Here is a 20,505-nt window from a genome sequence, read left to right on the forward strand (position 1 = left end):
CTATAAAGTTATTTCCTTGCTTCAAAAAATTAGTTAAGTTCATGTGTGGTGCCACAAATTATGTGATAATGGTTGTAAAAGAAATGAAATATGTAATAGAGTTTGAGTAAAAATGATACACTATATATATATATATATATATATATATATATATAGGGTGGTGCTATTTACACACCCATTTTCTCTATTCACACAACCCCTCTTTTTTTATATTACTTTAATTCAATTTGTTTTTACAAATTACCCTAAGTACCCTCTATTACAATTCTGATGATTTTGATTTTTCTTTTTTCTATTTGGCAAGTCAATCATGAATCAGTTATCATCTAAATTGCAAAGTTTGTCCTCATACGAGTAGGGGGAGTAAGACGCATGCTTTACTCCTTCGTTGTCTGGGGTTCCAACATTGCACCTAGCTTATTAAAGTTTCTCGGCTCTTATAGATTGGCAATAAGCCATTTTCAGACACAATCTGCGAATTTGAAAATTTTCTAGGTATAAAAAAAAATAAAATTGGAGTATAGTTCAAAATTAATTTAACAAGACTTACTTGAGGGGCTAGACAAATGCAGACACATGCATAATCAATGGCGTGAAACTCTTAATATAGTGTATTTTAGATAATTGTATTGAAAAAACATTCACCCATAAATAAAAGTTCAACATTAAGCTGAAACTGACAAGAAAAAAAAATTAGGAAATTTGATACAAATTTATATATGCGATGAGGTATTCAGAAAAAAAAAATAAAAAAAATAAAAGCGTCAACGACTTCAAAATTATCAATAAACTCAAGTCAAAACCATGACTAACACGCTACACATACCAAAATCAAACTAAGACGAATAGAACGTACAAATTTAAAGCTCCTAGATCCACCAAATCACCGAGAAACTGATCGAGAGCAATAGATTAAAATACACCAACTAATTTCAGTTAGAATCTTACGAGGAATGATGGATTCAAAGGGGCTTAAATGATCACTAAATCCATATTTTTCTTTCCACGTTTCCATTGCAGATCATTTGTAAAAAATTTCTCTAAAGATGGGTCTAAAATTGCTTGCTTTGCCATAATTGAACTTCAACATCACATTAGAGACATGGAATGACTATGCTAGAGAAATTTTTGATGGAAAGGAAAAAAGGAATCACAAAGAGTTTTGAAATTCTCGTCTGCGGGAAAATAAGAGTTTAGAATTGGACAATGATTGACTTGCAAAATAGATTAAAAGAAAAAAGAAAAATAATCAGAATTGCGAGAGAGGGTAGTTATGGTAATTTGTAAAAATAAATTGAATTAAAGTAATAGAAAAATAGAGAAGGTGTGTGAATATAGAAAATGAGTGTGTGAATAGCACCACCCTATATGTATATAAACGATTAAACTTAATTCACAAGAGATGAAACAATAACAAAATTTTTTTTTTTTTTGGTTTCGGTGAGTTGCTCTTTGTTGGTTAATTGTCCAAACTAACACGATAAAGATCATGGGGTTATATTTTACCGGTTCAAGGACGCGTTCGGTGGAGCGGGGATAAATAAATAAAAAATGTTCATTATTAAGAGGTGACCTCTTATCCAAATTAGAGTTTATAGTTCTCCAGTGCAAACCAAATTAGACATGTATAACTATGAGGTAGATTGCAACTTTTTAATTCTATACACCTTGAGAAATTTTCTTTTCCCATTGATTCGATGATTTAGAAATTTTATAACACTTTAGTATCAAATAAGTAGCTTTTACTTTAGTCTTATACTTATATTATTAGAAGAAATTCTAGCTTAAAATCATATTGTCAAACAGGAAAGAAGTGCTTCAATTATTCTTGGCATGTCAATTCTTTTCTACTATGGTATGATCTTAATATCGAAGCTTCCACCAAGCCTAAAAATTGTTTCATATGATGGCCAGATACATATATATATATATATATATATATATATATGTATTCTAATTTCTAATGCTGAGGATGTCCCTATATCTGCTATATATTGCCATTTTTGGTTCACCAACACAGACGGTGAAATCAAGCAGCAGTTATAACTATATACTCTTCTGACTTTATCTCTTCCTCTTTCTTGTCATGATCATCATTATCCTCATCCCAAATCGTTGTATCGTCACAGGACCCATATGCCCAACTACACAGTAAATAATACAAGAAATTAACCACACTCATGGTAGTGAGAACCAGATAGTAGTAGTCATAGTGACCCTGGTTGAGGTTACTTGAAACCCAACTCACCCCCCATTTCTTGGTCACATCGTTCGTAACAGTCACTATGAGACTCCCAACCATACTTCCTATTCCAAACCCAAGTGAAAAAAGAGACACAGCAATGCTAGCCATGCTCTTTGGGAACTGAGAGTAGAAGAACTCTATTTGCCCTATGGCATTGAACGCCTCGGCTAGTCCACTCAAGCAGTGCTGTGGCACTAACCACCTTGCAGACATAGTCACTACACCGTGCGCATTGTTTGCAAATCCTTCTTTGATTGCAGTGCTTCTTCTATGCCTCTCAACCTCTGCTGCCACTGCAGTTGCCAAGCAAGAGAGTACTAGCCCTGCACCTATTCGTTGCTTGCGGCTCAATCCACGCGGCCTCTTTGTGTACTTTGAGATCAATGGAACTAGAAGCCGGTCGTAAACTACCACCCAAATGGTGAGAGTGAGAATTCCAAAGATGGAGAAGGAGGCTGCTGGCAGTTTGATGTGGGGGAAGAGATGTCTCTCCATGGTGCCTGCTTGGACGATAGGAAATGCGCTTTGGTTCATGATCACCCCAATCATGATGCCGGTGGACCAAATGGGGAGGACGTTGATAAGTGCCTTTAGCTCCTCTACTTGTCTAACGGTGCACAAACTCCATAGATCTATGGCCAATCCATCAGGGCTCAAGTCCTTCTCAGCATTTGTAATCATGCAAGCTTTGTTTAGATATCTGGAAAAAAAAATCAAGTACAAAGGGTGTTTAAAACCAAAATTATATATTGTATGAATCCGGCTATCACATATGTCGACTATTAGTATCAAGACTCAATAACCACTTTAAAGCATTAGAAATTAAATAGTGAGACTCGAACTTATGAATTAAGTTCTTATTCGCACTTTCATTACATGTAACTTGTGTTAAAATTATTGAAATTATCTAATTTATTTTATTGCTAAGGTCTTATGCATCGATTTTCCATGAAAACGTGCTTATTTATACAAACATATGCATGTTGTTAAGAGAGAAATAATATAAAATGGATACATATTGAAAATGCACAGTTAGATATGATCTTTGTAACATAAGTAGGGTAATATATACCTTAGTTTGTTGGTTGGGGTGACAAGCTTTGAACCTTTGAGACTATACCATCCATCAAAATTCTCGGGCGGCAAATCCAAGTGTCTTTTTTTCCAAGCTGCAGCAATCACTTGCAGAAATCCAGCAGACAATTTCTTGTTTGCAGGCACTTTGACATAAGCAGAAGAGCCAAGCAAAAAGAAGATAGTAGACAGCAACATGACTCCTGCACCAACTCCAAAACCCACAACCCAACCAGCCGAGTCTTGAATGTAAACCATGACTGTCACTGCAATCATGACTGAGACTCCAACTGATGCATAGTACCAATTGAAGAAGCTCTGCATGATGCTTGCATTCTTTGGGTTTTCAGGATTTTCCATTTGGTCTGCTCCAAAGGCCATTGAACAAGGTTTGATACCACCGGATCCGATGGACATGAGAACAAATGAGGACAACAGAAGCAAGAGTTGAGCTGGCTTTGGTGAAAGACATTTTTCTCCAGATAGCAGATCACAATGGACTGGCCTTGCTTTTGGGAATATTGCTGTAAACCATAAAATAACAGTTCCCTGCAATAACAAAGATGATAATTAATTACATATAGTTTCATATAAACTTATTGGGATTTGTTGATGATGAATAATCAAATTTGCTTACGAGTAGGCTAATGATTGTTCCCAAAGTGATCACACGAAACCGACCCAACCAAGAATCAGAGAGAAAAGCCCCCAAGATAGGTGTTAAGTACGATAGGGATGTCCACAAGAACAGAATGCTTGCTGCAGTGGGTACCTCCAAGTGATATTCATAGATCAAGTAAAAGGTCATATTTGCTTGAAGACCAAAGGTTGCAACCTTTTCAAGTGCCTCATTTGCTGCACATATGATGTTCACATAAAACTATGATCAATTTCTGCAAGGAAAACAAAGTTCTTGAACTTAATTATCAAACACTTGGGAAGGTTCTTACGTATTATAAAAGGCATGGTTCTAAGGCCACCCAGCTTCTTGCTTGTAACTGCTTTGGTGGCTTTGGTTTGCTCCATAATGTCCTTTGCAATCATCAGACTTTCTCTCAGACTGAATTGTTTGTGTACAATCAAAGAACCAACGGGGATATTTAAAGCTACATGATCACAATCATCACTAATATATAAAATTAGTAAAGAAATCTATATATTTAGTACGACTGACTGTATTGCAATTGTATTTCTGCCGCGCGGCATCTTTCATGTCTGGATCTAGTCATGCACAACATAGTGTTTGACGATGTGGATTTATGATTACATTTTTCGTATTAGTCCAAAAACAAATTTGGTGATTGGTGCTTTGTGGGGTATTCCAATATGACAACATTGTCATATTAGAGTTTATCATGAGCAAAATATGAAGGCATCATTTTAGTCCATTAAGTCAAGTCGTCCAGCCATCAAACTTCTAATTTCATATTCGAAACAAAAGAAATCGGAACAAACGTAATACCAGTATTCTGGCGAACGAGTACAAAAAGATATGCTTTATTAACCAAGATGGATCAACATCGTCCCAAAAAAAACAAAGCCATCCCTCTGCAATGAAAAACACGATATATAATTGGTTTAAGTTATGCCTTCCCGCTATAATACATTCAACATGCAGGCATGCAGGCTAGCTAACATTCTTTGGACCAACTAAAAAAAGTCCATATCCATAAAGAGTACTCATATGCAACCTAACATTCTGAAGTCAAGTTCGGATTTTTTTTTTTAATTAATGAAAATTTGTTTTGTACTTGGCGTTAGGGTTCGATTAGGACTTGGATGCTATATAACCACCGGTCATGCATTCAAAAAAACTATTTGTTTGTCACAATATAGTCGTTGTATTTTAGGGTTCGACGCCCTTGGCCTTCATTCCTTTAGGGTTTCTTTGTTTTCCTGTTGGCACGTACTTTAACTATTGGCTACCCTTGACTTACGTTGTCTGTAATGGTATAAGAGGATTTCTCTGGTGTTTCTTTTCTATGCACCTTTGATAATAACTACTAGCCTTCTTCATACATGCTCTGCATGTGTAATAATTTTTTCTTTTTAAAACAAAAAAATAAATGAAATAAAACAGTTATTGTATAGAGAAAATAGTGTGAGAGAAAAGTGGGGGTTGTGGGTTAATTTCTTTTTAATTTTATTAACAAAATTTATTTTATAATTGTCATATTTACCCTTGTGATTTAATTTATTCTCAAAGTTTTTTAATCTTTCAGGGTTAAATCTGTCAAAATTTTCAGTTTTAGCTAACAAAACCTCTTCTCTTTGTTTTTTAGGGAAAGATAGAATATTCATTCAATCCAACGAAAAGCAAACATTGGGGGAGACATAGACCGAAACCCCAAAAACCGCGGTTACAGATACCATCAGGCCAATGGGCCCAAAATCTAACCACAAAACACCTCTTTCCAAGGCTACTTTGAACCGATAATCTCGAAAGTCCCAGTAGTACCTCATGGTCAACATCAAAAGGACTACGTCATCTTCAACACCGTGTCCAAAAAGTACCAGACCACGTGTAAATGATCGCTCGTCAGCAAATCGATCACCATAGTAAACCAAAGTTGAACCAGATTGTCCTCAAGAATGACACCATTTACATGGCATAGCACTCAGACCTAATCCTAGCTCAAAAGAGTAGGAACATAACCCTAACTCCAAGGAGTAGGGACTTATTACCCCTAACCAAAAAACTAACTGAAAAAACAAAATCCTAACAAAAACCAAAGGGAAAACATTACAACTCACAATCCGCCGCCAAGCTATAGTCACCGGAACATCAATGGCAGCTATCGTCGCTGGTTTGATACTGGCGTCATTGCTCCACCCTGCTGCAGATCTATTCTGTGGTAGGCCCCAAACATCAAAGCGCATCCACCATAGCCTTCCTCCATGCCAACAAAACAGAGCCATGAAAAGCCTCCTCCGAGAACCCATGTGCCCTGCCGCCTCCCATCGACCTCTAACACAGCAGACCAGACCTAACAGAAACGCAAACCAACCCCGCCTACCCAACCAACGCCGAGCGCTCCAGTTTTGGACAAAGTCTGCGCGACTCTAATAATATAGATAATAAAAATGACTAAATTTAGTTTAGTCCTTTGAACTTTAGGGCTAAAATCACTTTGATCCCTGACTTTTTTTTTAATCACGATGGTCCCTGCACTTCCAAATTACATCAATCTAGTCCAAAATTTGACTTTGACTAGAAAGATGACGTCATGTGCTGAGTTGGAGCCGACATAGGGACCCTCTTTTCTGATTTTAAAAACCCAAAGAAGGGCAAAATGGTCATTTCTAATTTAATCTAATTTCTATTTTTTTTTCTCTTTTCTTCTCTCTTTCTTGGGCTCTCTCTCTCTCTCTCTCTCTCTGACTCTCTCTTCCTCTCTGCAATTTCATCTGAAACAAAAGTAACTCCCTTCTGTGAATTTTGAACTCCCATTAGGTGCCAACAATAGCTGTACACCAACATTACCACTATCACATTTCTCCAGATAACCCACTTCTGCAGCATTTTGAGAAGAAAATGTCATGCTTGGACTGTGGTGGAGATGCATTCTGGTCAACTAAATTTCCACCAAGGAGCTCCTTGAGCAGGTTGGGGACGAAGCCAGTAACTAAGGCCAGTATACTAACCAAGGCCAGAAATCAACTCCGACAACCACCATCGCCGCTGTGCACAGTAACTACACGGTGGTCAACCACTGCTTAAAACCTAACTTTCTTCAAATCTCATCCAAATTCAAATTCAAGTATACAGAGAGGTAAAGCTCGAAGAATTAACCAACTTTCATACCTGAGTTGAAACCAAAGGTAGCCAGAAAATGAAGAAAACCCACCATGAAACCCCTACACCATCTCCTTCGATTCTCACTCATGCTTCGTTTTTGGGACAATCCGACACCATAGGGACGTCCACGATATTGAGAGGAAGCTTCAGCTATCGGTAAGACATCACGAATTGGCCGGAATCGAAAAATTTGCCAGCTAACCTGACAAGCTTTCGGGCTTCGATTCTCTTTCACTGGAGCTCTTCTGTGAAAACCAAACTGGGATGACAGCGGTGTCGAGAGGAAGTTGTGGCCACCGATATGTCGTCGGCGGGGATGGTGGTGACGGCGACAGTGATTACCTGGGAGATGAGGGGGTGGGAGAGGGAAACGTCGTCGTTTTGGGAGATGGGGGTTTGGTTGCGGTAGTTGAAGTGGTGGGAATGGGAGTGGGCGAGGCGGGTGTAGAGGAAATGAGGAGAAGGAGGTCGGAGATCACGGCTCAGATCGGGTTTTGGGTTACGCGAATCGGGAGAGTGAGAGAGAGAGCGCAAGAGTGAGAGAAGAAAAGAGAGAAAATGAAGAGAAATTTTTTTTTTTAAAAATTAGAAATTAGATTAAATTAGAAATGACCATTTTGCCCTTCTTTGGGTGTTTAAAATCAGAAAAGTGGGCCCCTATGTCGGCTCCAACTTAGCACATGACGTCATCTTTCGAGTCAAAGTCAAATTTTAGACTAGGTTGATGTAATTTATAAGTGCAGGGACCATCGTGATTAAAAAAAAAAAGTCATGGGCCAAAGTGATTTTAGCCCTAAAGTTCAAGGGACTAAACTGAATTTAGTTCTAATAAAAATGCAATTATGGTATACTGCTTGGTTGTACCTGGTTTATTGCAGGATACATATGCACATTTTCTATCCCTATTCGATCTCGAGAAATTTTACACACATTCTTAACTACTTAATATACACGTCAAAAGTCTAATATACCTTACCTAATTGTTCTTAACATTCCATATTCCAAAAGGAAAAATGTTTAAGCCCTTGGGGTGAGTATGGATTTAGATTAGGTGAAGATAATGCTCAAAAAGCGGTGGAAGAGGTCTTGTCCTCTATTTTTTTTTTCCTTTGCCCACTGCGTACGATTTTTCCCCTCCTTCTTCCTTTGATATTTTTCTGTAATTCATTACAGAAAGATCATAGATTTTTCTGAAGCTGGAGACAGCATGATTGGAGCTGCTAGGCTCTAAAGATCCGAGCTGTTGGGGTTTCAATTCAATCCCCTGGCTCTGGGCTTGAGGATCTACCTGTAGATGGTGATTCTGCTGCCCGGATATCACAACGCACAAGTTCTCGTACTACACCAACTGGGTCTAGAAGATGGAGGCGGGTTCTCTCTGATACTGAAGTGATGGTTTCGATGATATGGACTCTCTCTATGGGGAGAGTGAATCAAATGTCTGTTTTGGGGGGTACAAGGTGTCTTTTAGTGATGTAGCATCTTTTAGTGCCTATGGCGGTGATTCTGATGCTTTTGTAGACCTGCACGGTTTCTTAGATACATAGACTATTATACAACCAGATTATGGAAGCACTTTTGATAGTGATATTGACATTGATCCAATGCATGCTGGTCTCAGCCCATGGAACTCAGATGACCCTGAAGAAGATGATGACGATGACGATGATGATGATGACAATGACGATGACGATGACGATGACGATGACGATGACGATGACGATGACGATGACGATGACGATGACGATGACGATGATGAGGAGGATGAAGAAGATGATGAATGGGAAGAAGTTGAGTCTGTGGAAATCATGGTTGGATCTGCATAAGCCAATAGTCAACCGTGAAACCCTTTGATTTTGAGTTCTGGTAGAAGAAACCGGCCAGTCAATATGCACCAATGGAGACATGTTACTGAAACTGATGGTCCACTTCGTTGGGGAATGAAGGGAAGGAACTCCCATGATATCTTATCTAACTTCGATGATCCAGACATGATGCCTTATGTTACAAATTCTGGTGATTATCTTGATGCACTAGGCTTTGAAGAATTGCTGGAGCATCTTGCTCAGGCAGAGAGATTAAGACTAGGGGCACCTCCTGCTGCTGTCTCCTTTTTGAATAATCTGCCTCTCATTCTTATTAGTAAGGAACATGGGAAGCATGATGACTTAGCCTGTGCAATTTGCAAGGATGTATTGACTATTAGCACTGCAATGAATCGGCTTCCTTGCTTTCACTTGTATCACACTTCCTGTATTCTGCCATGGTTGAGTACACGAAATTCTTGCCCCCTTTGTCGTTATAAGATACCAGCTGATGACAGAGACTACGAAGAGGGGAAGCGAAATGCTGGTGGTAGAGTGGAGATCCACACCCGGCGGCAGAATGCTAGAGATGACAGGTCTGCTGGTGTTTTTAATAGAGCTGAAGAAGGCGAAGATCATGCTTTTAGTGAAACTAGAGTTAAGTATAGGTTCCAAGTAGGTAGGGAATCTGACTCTAATACCTCCGGTGGAGAAAATAGTCAATGAAGTTGGTTTCTTCTTGCTGCTGCTCCAATTGTTAGTCTTGTGGCATAGTTCCCGTGCCGTGGTTAGGAACTCGCCTAATGGAAAGAAGAGGTTGTTGGGAAAAGTAATAGAATGGAAATAACAACTTCATTCACAAAAGGATGAATATGCAAGGAAATAAAATGAGTAAAGAAAAGTGAACACCGGATATAACGTGGTTCGGCAAGATGCCTACGTTCATGCGGCAGCAACAACAAGAACTTCCGCTATGATAATGTGGGTACAAGAGATACACAACTTCAAGAACACTACTTGAAGGAAACTCTCTCTCTCACACTTGTTTTGCTACCTAACCACAACTACACTCTCAACATGTAGTAAACACTCTTCACTCTCTACTTGGATGAAGATGTTTCTCTCTTTCTGTAGTTTGGACTCTCTGCCTTCATTATATTGCTGCAATCTTTCTTGCCAATATATAGTCAGTGCTCTTTATGGCGGGTTGAAGGTGTGAAATGAAAAGCAAAGTCATGCTTTTCCATTTCTTACGTTCTATGTTTGCATGCTACATTAATTGCATGTTTCCTTCATCAATTAATGACAAAGACTTCGACCACCATCTTGTACTATCATTTTCAACAAAAACTGCTCCATCCTATAGCTCTACCATGCAGCTATAGTTTTCTTCAATTAATGGGTCAACTAAGCATGGTTTCTCACCTCCAATTAAGGAGGGACTGACCCTTCAATCTCCCCCTCCTGACTTAGATGGAGTAGATGGAGGGATGCGCCTATGGCACAAGCGGCTAGGCCACATGACTGAGAAGGGATTGCAAGTTTTGGCAAAGACTTTGTCACTTATATTGATGATGCCATAGACTTTGGGACTGTCAATCTCCCCCTCCACTTTTGATCACCTCCATGATGATGAAACCCTTGTCAGTCAAGCACACCGGTTGACATCAAATTGAGACGTAGACCCAGAACATGTCTAACATCTTTTTAACATAAGCTTATTGCCCAAATCGGTCTCAAAACAAATATCTCCAATTCCTGAAATTTTGGAATAACCATCGTTGCCCATCTTGACAGTCCCAAACTCACTGCCTTGGTATGTAGTGAAGTACTCCAAGTGTGGAGTGGCATGGAAAGAGGCTCCGGAATCAACAACCCATGCAACACCGGGACAATCATCAACATGTAATTAAGCATTCACCTTCAAGACAAAGGAACTCACACTCATCATGAGACACGGAAGCTGCAGTGTTTCTCGTGTCATCCTTCGGTGGATGAGTATTGCCATCTCGACCCTCCTTCGAATCCTTTTTCAACTTGTTGCAATTCTTCTTCATGTGGCCAAAAATACCACAATGATGGCATTTTCCATTGAATCTTGTCTTGGATTTGCTCATACTCCTTCCATAGCCTTTGGGTCCTCAGCTTTTGCTCCTTCCTCTATGTTCCGCCACAAAAACTTGGCTATTTTCGGAGCTTGAAGATTTTCTTCTAGTTTCTTCATTCAACATGTTATTTTTAACATTATCCATAGACAATACACCATCTGGAGCAGAATTACTTACTGTTACAACAAAGGTCTCCCAATTGTTCGGCAATGATCCCAATAGCAACAAGGTTTGCAATTAGTCATCAATCTTCATGTCCATCGTGGCCAATTGATTGATTGTACTTTGGAAGTTGTTGAGGTGCTCCGTCACTCTTACACCATCTTTGTACTTCATGTTTACGAGCTCCTTGATTAGAAATGCTTTCTGGGCAGCAGTCTTCTTCTCGAACAAGAACGCCAACTTCATCCATAGTTCATGTGCGTTGGTTTCATTGGACACATGGTGGAATACACTATCATCCACCCATTCGCGGATATGACCGATGACTTTGCGGTTCATCTTCATCCAATTTGCAACCGAAGTTCCTTCCAGCTTGGCCTCCTCTCCTTCGATTGGCTCATGCAAATCTTTACAATAGAGAATATCCTCCATTCTCGGCTTCCATGTAATCCAATTAGTGTGGTTGAGTCGGATCATAGTACTCCTTGAACCTTCCATTCTAACACCTCACGAACCAAGAGCTTTGATACCACTGTTGGGAAAAGTAATAGAATGGAAATAACAACTCCATCCACAAAAGGATGAATATGTAAGGAAATAAAATGAGTAAAGAAAAGTGAACACCGCATATAACGTGGTTTGGCAAGATGTCTACGTCCACGGGACAGCAACAACAAGAACTTCCACTATGATAATGTGGGTACAAGAGATACACAACTTAAAAACACTACTTGAAGGAAACTCTCTCTCTCACACTTGTTTTGCTACCTAACCATAACTACACTCTCAACATGTAGTAAACACTCTTCACTCTCTACTTGGATGAAGATGTTTCTCTCTTTCTGTAGTTTGGACTCTCTGCCTTCATTATATTACTGCAATCTTTCTTGCCAATATATAGGCAGTGCTCTTCATGGCAGGTTGAAGGTGTGAAATGAAAAGCAAAGTCATGCTTTTCCATTTCTTACGTTCTATGTTTGCATGCTACATTAATTGCATGTTTCCTTCATCAATTAATAACAAAGACTTCAACGACCATCTTGTACTATCATTTTCAACAAAAACTGCTCCATCCTATAGCTCTACCATGCAGCTATAGTCTTCTTCAATTAATGGGTCAACTAAGCATGGTTTCTCACCTCCAATTAAGGAGGGACTGACCCATCAGAGGTCTGACAGGACATGGCTTCTTTGCTGATCATTTTTCACGGCGTGGTCATGTTGCCAGAGCATCACCCCACCACATGCAGAATAGAAAGAGGAGATGGTGGTCTCTTTTCTGATGGCACGGGTTCTTGAATTGATGGTAAATAAGTTTAGGGTTCTGTTGTTCCTTAGCTAAGTACTTGTGTTTTGGACCCTGTGGCACTCATGTTCTGTTGTAGACATCAGCAAGATTCTCCAATTTCTGATGTATAATTATGTCAGTTGTGGTCCATTTAATTGTAACTCTTAACATTTTTATCACCAAATGTGAGCTTCGATTTTCTATATAAAAAAATATATAAATAATAATACTAAGGATTAAATACTGTTTAGTCCTTGAACTTTTGACCAAAAAACACTTCAGTCCCTGGCCTTCTAATTTCACACGTTTAGTCCTTGTACTTTCAGAATTTGGACCAATAGGTCCATTCCGTTACTCTCCGTCCAAAAACTCAGTTATGTTGCTGACATGGCAATCCGTCCGCATTGAAAAGTCTATTATACCCTCACATTCCTTTTTTTCCTTTTTTTTTGCCTCTTTTTTTTTTTTTTAGGTTTAATTTTTAATTTTTATCTCTTTTTTATTTTATGCTTACCCTCTCTCCAAAACCTCCAATCTCCTCTCTACCAACCACCAACTCCCAACCCTCGAAACCCAGAAATTTTTCATCCCCACCGCTACTGCTCCGCCGCCCAAAACCATATCCAAAATGAAAATTCCCCATTTCTCCAATGGCGACCTACAAAACCCCACTCCAAACTAAACTTCCAAAATCAACGAACAAAAATTCTAATTCCAGAATTGATCAAACAACCAAACTTCTAATCAAGATCAAAACTTGACCACTCAAATCACAATCAACCAACTAAACCAAATCACACATTGCACAAGTACATGTACCTCTACGAATCTGTCCATTCTATCGAGCGAGTAGCAGTATCGGACGAACAGCAGCGGCGAATTCGCCAGCGAAACTATCCTGTCCACAAATGGAAGCTTGGATTTCACGCTCAAAGTCTTGAATATAAACTCGTCCCCATCCCAAATTCTGAAACCTCATAATCATCCAATGGACTGTTGGCGGTGAGGTTCAGCAGCTTGGTGTAGTTCACGGCGTTGAAGTTCTTGGGGTGGAGAATCGAGGCGCCGACCTCGAAGAACTCGCAGGAGACGTTGCTGCAAATCGGGAAGCAAAACGTTGCCATATTTCCAGACCCGATCTAAGCACAAGCCATCAATTCCCAGCCGGCTGGGTTTCAATCTGGGCTTTTGATCAAGAAGATCGATATGGGTCTCGATCTTCTAGTGCTTCTGCAAAAACAACAAAGTCTACAAATTCCTAAAATCTAGCAATCTCCTGGTAATTTTTCGACTTCTCTGACCTTTCCTTGCATCCATGTTCTTCGTCTCACCAATTTGAAGCTGTCGGCGTCATGGATCCGGAGGTTGAGCTTGAAGGAGGTGGGATCGATGAAGATAAGGTCAAAGCTAGGTAGGTTCCTTGGGCCTCGAGGGAAAGTGAGATCGATGGAGATGAGGTCCAGCTCCATTTCACCTCCCTACTGCCCACGATGGCTCAAAGTTTGGGGCGGTGAGGTTTGTGGGCGGAGAGATTTGAGGGGTTGAGAGAGAAATCTCGATAAGTAAAAGAAATAAATTAAAAAAAAAAAAAAAAACAGGAAAAACAGAAATTAAGGGAATAAAAAAAAGGAATGTGAGGGTATAATAGACTTTTCAATGTGGACGGATTGCCACATCAGCAACATAATAGAGTTTTTGGATGGAGAGTAACGGAATGGACTTATTAGTCCAAATTCTGAAAGTACAAGGACTAAACATGTGAAATTAGAAGGCCAGAGACTGAAGTGTTTTTTGGTCAAAAACTCAAGGACTAAACAATATTTAATCCTAATAATAATAAGTTCATGTGTGTGGTACCACAAATTACGTGAAATCTTTGTCAAAAAAATGAAAAATGTAATAGAGTTTGATTAAAATGATACACTTTATTTATTAACATTTCTTTTAAATGATTAAACTTAGGGTGAGGCTATTGTCACCCAAATACCCTACTAAATTCTTTGTTCACCCTACTGTAAATCTTTATACCGTAAAGTTCCATTTTTATCCTTAAATTCAATTAAAAATAAAACAAAATGAAGTAAAAGAGATACAAAATGTAAATAAAGTAAAATACTAACTGAAAAGCTATTACCCTCCCTAATAGAGCTCTGTGTTTTTGTATTCCTTGGAATTTTGTGTTTGTTTCTGCAACAAAAAGCTATTACCCTCCCTTTGTTACATCATCCCATCTAACAAGACAACTATGTTGTTAAGAGTACATTCATACATACAATGACATGGTTAAACCATGAGAAGAAAAATATGTTCATATTAATCTTGCAATGATCCTAAAACAACTTCCCCATTGATACACACGAAATTAGGAAACTGATCAAATGCCTCAATTGATGTTTCACAGAGAGAGAGAGAGAGAGAGAGAGAGAGAGAGAGAGAGAGAGAGAGAGAGAGAGAGAGAGAGAGGATGTCAGCGTTGTTGGTTGCCGACAAACATCACAAGATTGGATTGCTGAATGACGGCCTAAGGGTGAGTTGCTCGAATAGGGCTGAGCGTTGTTGGTTGCCGACAAACATCACAGGTTTAGGTTGCTGGATGACGGCCTAAGGGTGAGTTGCTCGAATAGGGATGCTAGCTTATTTGTTTTTGTTATCTAGCTTGAATTATTATTCATTTTTCAAAATTCAAATACTCAAGGGTAAAATTGGATTATTATCATAAAATAAATATATAGGGTGTGACAAGTATTTAGTAGGATGGATATAGCCGCACCCTTAAACTTATTGCACAAAAGATGAAACAATGATAAATTTACTCTTTTTTTCAGCAAGTCATGACTCATGACATAATAGTTAGCTAGCCTAACTAATATTGTAGAAATCATGAGTTCAAATTTCACTGACATGAGGATAAAAAAAAAGAAGTTCATTATTAAAGGTGACCACTTATCCAAATTAGGCGCGACTTCGGAGGTGGATTGAAACTTTTTTACAATACGCTTTTTTTTTATCAGATAAACAACTCAAATGCTACAACTACCATTTCATGAGTCGAACTCACAACCTTCCATTTACGAAAAGGAGAGTATGCCACTAGAACAAATGGTACTGGGCATTACTATACGCATCTTGCCAAGTTTTTTCTTCCACTAATTCGGTGATTTAAACATTTTAAAGTACTCTAGTACCAGACAATTAGCTTTTAATTACTTTAATGATATTATTAGAAAACATTAGAGCTTAAAATCATATTAAAAGAATGTGCAATCTTTAAATTTGTTTTGAAGAGTAAACATGCAACAAGTTCTTCAATGATTCTTAACATATGATATTCTTTTCTTACATCGTATGAGCTTATTGAAGATTTCAGCAAGTCCAAAACTTGTCATAGGATAGGACAGATAGAAAACCGTACACATACATACATAGAGCGGCAGACCCAATTTTTCCTTGGTGGAGGTTATTCTCCTTGTAGTAGTGCATTAAGAACCCTATGGGAGCTAGTTACAAGTCTTCATAAAATTGCACTTAATTGCCCATTAGATCATAAAAAAAAAAAAAAGTTTGTTATGGGGCCATAACTCCTAGTGGGCTTCTTGTGCGTTGGCCAGTGCATACATACGTATGTGTAATGGGTATGATGTGTCACGACTTTTCTAACGACTCATATGGGTGTGTCATTATTGTACGTATTGTTTGCTGAATTGCATAATGAATGACTTTTTCAATTAAAAAAAACATTTTTTACAACCAAAACCAAAACTATCAAAACCTATCTTGAAAGAGGAAGTCCTCTATTCCAGTAGCGACTTCCAGAATAGAATGACCAACATCAACTAAACTATCGGCGGTAAAATTTGTTTCTCTATGCACATGCTTGAAAGAGTTGTGTTCAAAAGACTGAGCTAGCCAAATAATGTCTTTAACTAAGGTTTTAATGCGCTAGGGAATATTACACTTTTTGGTGATAAGGATCTTTGAATCTCTTTCAACCAGAACTTTTTTATATCCTTTTCCAAGAGCTTGGAATATGTCACGCTCCATTGTTGATGGTCTTACAACAATACAATATTTGCCAAAGCCATTTGCTATCTGGTGTTCAAAAAACAAATAGTAATCAAGCAGAGAAGATCACAGAGTGCTCTCCAGACTTGGCCATCTCTTCCTCTTTCATGTCTTCATCATCGTTACCTTCATCCCAAATCTTTTTATCCTCACAACACCCATATGCCCTACTACACAGTAAATAATACAAGAAATTGACCAAACTCAAGATAGTAATTACCAAATAGTAGTAATCGTAGTGACCCTGGTTGAGGTTACTTGAAACCCAACTCACTCCCCCTTTCTTGGTCACATTGTTCATAACAGTCACAATGAGACTCCCAACCAAACTTCCCATTCCAAAACCAAGTGACAAAAGAGCCACAGCAATACTAGACATGCTCTTTGGGAACTGAGAGTAGTAGAACTCTATCTGCCCAATGGCATTGAAAGCCTCAGCAAGTCCAATCAGGCAATGTTGTGGCACTAACCACTTAGCAGACATGGAGGTTACACCGTGCTTGTTATTTGCAAACCCTTCTTGGATTGCTGTGTTTCTTCTACGCCTCTCCACCTCTGATGCCACAGCCATTGCCAAGCAGGAGATAGCTAGCCCTGTACCAATTCGTTGCTTGAAGCTCAATCCACGAGGCCTCTTCGTGTACTTTGATATCAACGGGACTAGAACCCGGTCATATAATGCCACCCAAATTGTGAGAGTAAGAATTCCAAAGAGGGAGAAGGAGGCTGCTGGCATTTGAAAATGGGGGAAGATGTGCCTGTCCATGGTGGTTGCTTGTACTATAGGAATTGAGTGTTGGGTGATGATCACTGCAATCACAATGCTGGATGACCAGATGGGCAGGACACTGATCAGTACCTTCAGCTCTTCTACTTGTCTAACTGTGCACAAACTCCATTTATCTATGGCTAATCCATCAGGGCCCAAGTCCTTTTCACGACTTCTAATCATGCAAGCTTTGTTTAGATACCTGAAATTAAAACAACAAAAAGAAATGCATATCAACTTTTAACTTTAACTTCAATACAAAAATTTGATCCGAAAGAAAAAAGAAGTTCAATACCAAAGACTATTGTATCAGTCATTCGGTCCTTCATATATGATATTGAGATATTCCACAATCTAACGCAGTAAGGCCAATTAGTACGTTTTCGAATACTATGTTACCGTAGTAAAGCATCACAAGGGGTAAATGAGACTCGAACTTTGGATCTAAACTTTTATTCACGCATGACATGCAGCTGAAATTCGTGGCTGGAATCACAAGGGATAGCAGACTATTAAGTTAGGGATATCAGACTATTAGTTTCCTTCTTTCTTTTTTATCATTCCTAAAGCCTTTAACAAGTCTCATAGGCCGGAATTTCTTGTTATGAAAGAAAACAGGTTATATAATTAAAATTAGCTTTAAATGAGGGGTAACGCAGAAGTTAAAAATTAATATGATAGTTAACCATACCATGAGTTTACTAATTAACTTGATTATGAGTATTTATACCTTTGTTTATTGGTTGGGGTAACAAGCTTTGAACCTTTAAGACTATACCATCCATCAAAATTCTTGGTTGGCAAATCAAATTGTCTGTTTTTCCAAGCAGCAGCAATCACTCGCACAAATCCAGCAGATAGGTTCTTGTTTGCAGGCACTTTAACATAAAGGAAAGATCCAAACAAAAAGAGAATAGTAGACACAAACATGAGTCCTGCTGGGACTCCAAAACCCACAACCCAACCAGCTGAGACTTGAATGTAAACTATGACTGTCACTGCAATCATAACTGAGATTCCAACTGAAGCATAATACCAGTTGAAGAAGCTCTGCAGGATCCTTGCATTCTTCGGGTTTTCGGGTTTGTGCAATTGATCTGCACCAAAGGCCAATGAACATGGTTTGATGCCGCCGGATCCAATTGACATGAGAGCAAATGCTGAAAAGAGTAGCATGAGTTGAGCTGAGCTTGCTGGAACGCATTTATCTCCAGATTTCGGATCACAATGGAGTGGCCTTGCATGTGGAAAAATTGCTGTAAACCATAACACCACCATTCCCTGCAGCAACAAAAATGGCTATTACTTAGTTTCATATAAATTTTATTGTGAAGTTGATTATGAGCAACTAAATTTGCTTACAAGTAGGCTAACTACTGATCCTAAAGCGATCACGCGAAACCGGCCCAAGTAAGAATCGGAGAGAAAAGCCCCCATGATTGGCGTAAAGTTCGATGCAGCTGTCCACAAGAACAGGATACATGTTCCGGTGGCTAACCCCAAGTGATATTCATTCATCAAGTACAAGATCATATTTGCATGAAGACCATAGCTTGCAACCTTTTCAAATGTCTCATTTGCTGCAAATATGAGATTCACACAATACCTTGATTAATTTTTTGAAAGGAAACTAAATTCTTACACATCAAACACTTGGCAAATTCTTACATATGATGAAGGGCATGGTTCTAAGGCCACCCAGCTTCTTGCCTGTAACTTCTTCAGTGGGTTTGGCTTTCTCTGAAGAAATATCCATCATTTCCTGTGCAACCATCGAATTGGTCTGTTTTGATACGATCAAAGAATGTAGCTTATAGAGAGATTTAAAGCTACGTGAACGAAGACAAGAACAAACTCATGATCCCAATCATCATTTAGTATTAATTAACAAGAAAAAAAACGGACATCACCAATGCTATTGTTTTTCTGCCATGGCATCTTTCGTAGCTTTTAACAATGTTAATCTGATTTTAAATTCTTCTTAATACTACTCCAAAAACACATTTAGTAATTGGTGCTTTGTCGGGAATTCCAACATTGTCACATAGAGTTTATCTTCAACAAAATATATAGAATCGGTTGGCCAGGGCTTAAGGCCTTCAAGACGTGTTAATTGTTGTAGTTTTGCCCATGAGGTCTTGTACTCAAGTCTGTCGTTGCCCCGCCCCACTATATATATATATATATATATATATATATATATATATATATATATATATATATATATCTCTGTGTGTGTGTAATCAAACTAGTTTTAGTTTTGACTGTGCAGGCATGAGTTTCATATTAGGAAAAACCGAAAAAATATATATATTAGGGAAAAAAAATAGAAAATTATATAGTAACACATGACCAAAGATATAAACACAGAAAACTCACCTTCAATTTGTTTTATACAAATAAGGACACAAGCTCAGGCCCAAAACCAAATGAAGCAGGCCTGGCTTGAAATTTTGATAGAAAATGACTAAAATGCTCAGTTTTTATTATAATTTACGCTCATGCCACTGCCATAATTCTCACCAACCAAAACCTGAAATCCCTAAATGCAAAACGCAAAACCCCCAAACCCAAATCAGAAAACCTAAAAACTCCAGCGACAGATCCAAAACGCTTTGCAAAATCTCCGTAGTAGCAGCACTCAGCTTGAAATATCAACCATGTTCATGACTCTCAAAGCTTCGCAGCTGTAAATATAATGATTGAGTCGTTGTGGTGAGGCCGAGGACGAGGTTAGCTGTGAAAAAGCTGAAGGAGGAGGAGGTGCTGCCGGAGCCGGAGAAGGACCGCGTGATTGTGATTTCGGAGAAGGAAGACTCCGATTCAGAGGGTGAAAGGGAGGAAGAAGAAGAAGAGAACAAAGCTGTGATGGCTGACGATAGTGGTGGTTTGAGTGCTAACAAGGCTGCTGTGATGGTCAATTTGCCCAAACTACTTGCTCAGGTTCGTCATCTTTTGGCTTTAATCTTCGAATTTGATTTGTTTCTCAACATCTGGTATTGTGGATTATTGAGCTTGAATATCGGAATATCATAGTTGATAGTGAGAAGGGAGACTTAGAATTTTGTCTGTCATTTTCGAAGCAACTTCACAGTCGCTGGGTTAGAAAAATTGGAGTAATTGCTTGGTTTGGATTAGTTTTTGATGCTACTGTGTGTTTGTGCTTATTTGGAGCTGTTACCACTGAGTCTAT

General features: G+C 38.7%; 3 protein-coding genes across 3 annotated transcripts; 1 reads left to right on the forward strand and 2 right to left on the reverse strand.

Moving 5' to 3' along the window:
- Positions 1 to 2,029: 2,029 nt before the first annotated feature.
- Positions 2,030 to 4,367, reverse strand: LOC112189165 (protein NRT1/ PTR FAMILY 1.1). Its single transcript, XM_024328433.2, has 4 exons — positions 4,270 to 4,367; positions 3,957 to 4,174; positions 3,318 to 3,868; positions 2,030 to 2,945 (listed from the first exon to the last, which is right to left on the reverse strand). Exons 1-4 carry the CDS (start codon positions 4,361 to 4,363, stop codon positions 2,030 to 2,032), a joined length of 1,779 nt encoding a protein of 592 aa, XP_024184201.1. The 5' UTR covers positions 4,364 to 4,367.
- Positions 4,368 to 9,007: 4,640 nt separating this feature from the next.
- LOC112183522 (E3 ubiquitin-protein ligase RING1) lies at positions 9,008 to 9,649 on the forward strand. Its single transcript, XM_024321907.1, has one exon. The coding sequence runs from the start codon at positions 9,008 to 9,010 to the stop codon at positions 9,647 to 9,649; it is 642 nt and encodes a 213-aa protein (XP_024177675.1).
- Positions 9,650 to 16,499: 6,850 nt separating this feature from the next.
- LOC112190284 (protein NRT1/ PTR FAMILY 1.1) lies at positions 16,500 to 19,092 on the reverse strand. The gene is made up of 4 exons (XM_024329713.2): positions 18,981 to 19,092; positions 18,675 to 18,892; positions 18,043 to 18,593; positions 16,500 to 17,514 (listed from the first exon to the last, which is right to left on the reverse strand). Exons 1-4 carry the CDS (start codon positions 19,084 to 19,086, stop codon positions 16,596 to 16,598), a joined length of 1,794 nt encoding a protein of 597 aa, XP_024185481.1. The 5' UTR covers positions 19,087 to 19,092; the 3' UTR covers positions 16,500 to 16,595.
- Positions 19,093 to 20,505: the final 1,413 nt, after the last annotated feature.

The sequence above is a fragment of the Rosa chinensis genome, chromosome 2, assembly GCF_002994745.2.
Source record: "Rosa chinensis cultivar Old Blush chromosome 2, RchiOBHm-V2, whole genome shotgun sequence".
Classification (NCBI taxonomy): Eukaryota; Viridiplantae; Streptophyta; class Magnoliopsida; order Rosales; family Rosaceae; genus Rosa; species Rosa chinensis.

Coding starts and splice junctions, on each gene's coding strand:
- LOC112189165 (XM_024328433.2), bottom strand. CDS start 4,363: ATGATTGCAAAGGACATTATGGAGCAAACCAAAGCCACCAAAGCAGTT. Junction 4,175..4,269: donor AACCATGCCTTTTATAATAC/GTAAGAACCTTC, acceptor TCATATGTGCAG/CAAATGAGGCACTTGAAAAG. Junction 3,869..3,956: donor GAACAATCATTAGCCTACTC/GTAAGCAAATTT, acceptor TTGTTATTGCAG/GGAACTGTTATTTTATGGTT.
- LOC112183522 (XM_024321907.1), top strand. CDS start 9,008: ATGCACCAATGGAGACATGTTACTGAAACTGATGGTCCACTTCGTTGG.
- LOC112190284 (XM_024329713.2), bottom strand. CDS start 19,086: ATGGTTGCACAGGAAATGATGGATATTTCTTCAGAGAAAGCCAAACCC. Junction 18,594..18,674: donor GATCAGTAGTTAGCCTACTT/GTAAGCAAATTT, acceptor TTGTTGCTGCAG/GGAATGGTGGTGTTATGGTT. Junction 17,515..18,042: donor ACCCCAACCAATAAACAAAG/GTATAAATACTC, acceptor TTTTAATTTCAG/GTATCTAAACAAAGCTTGCA.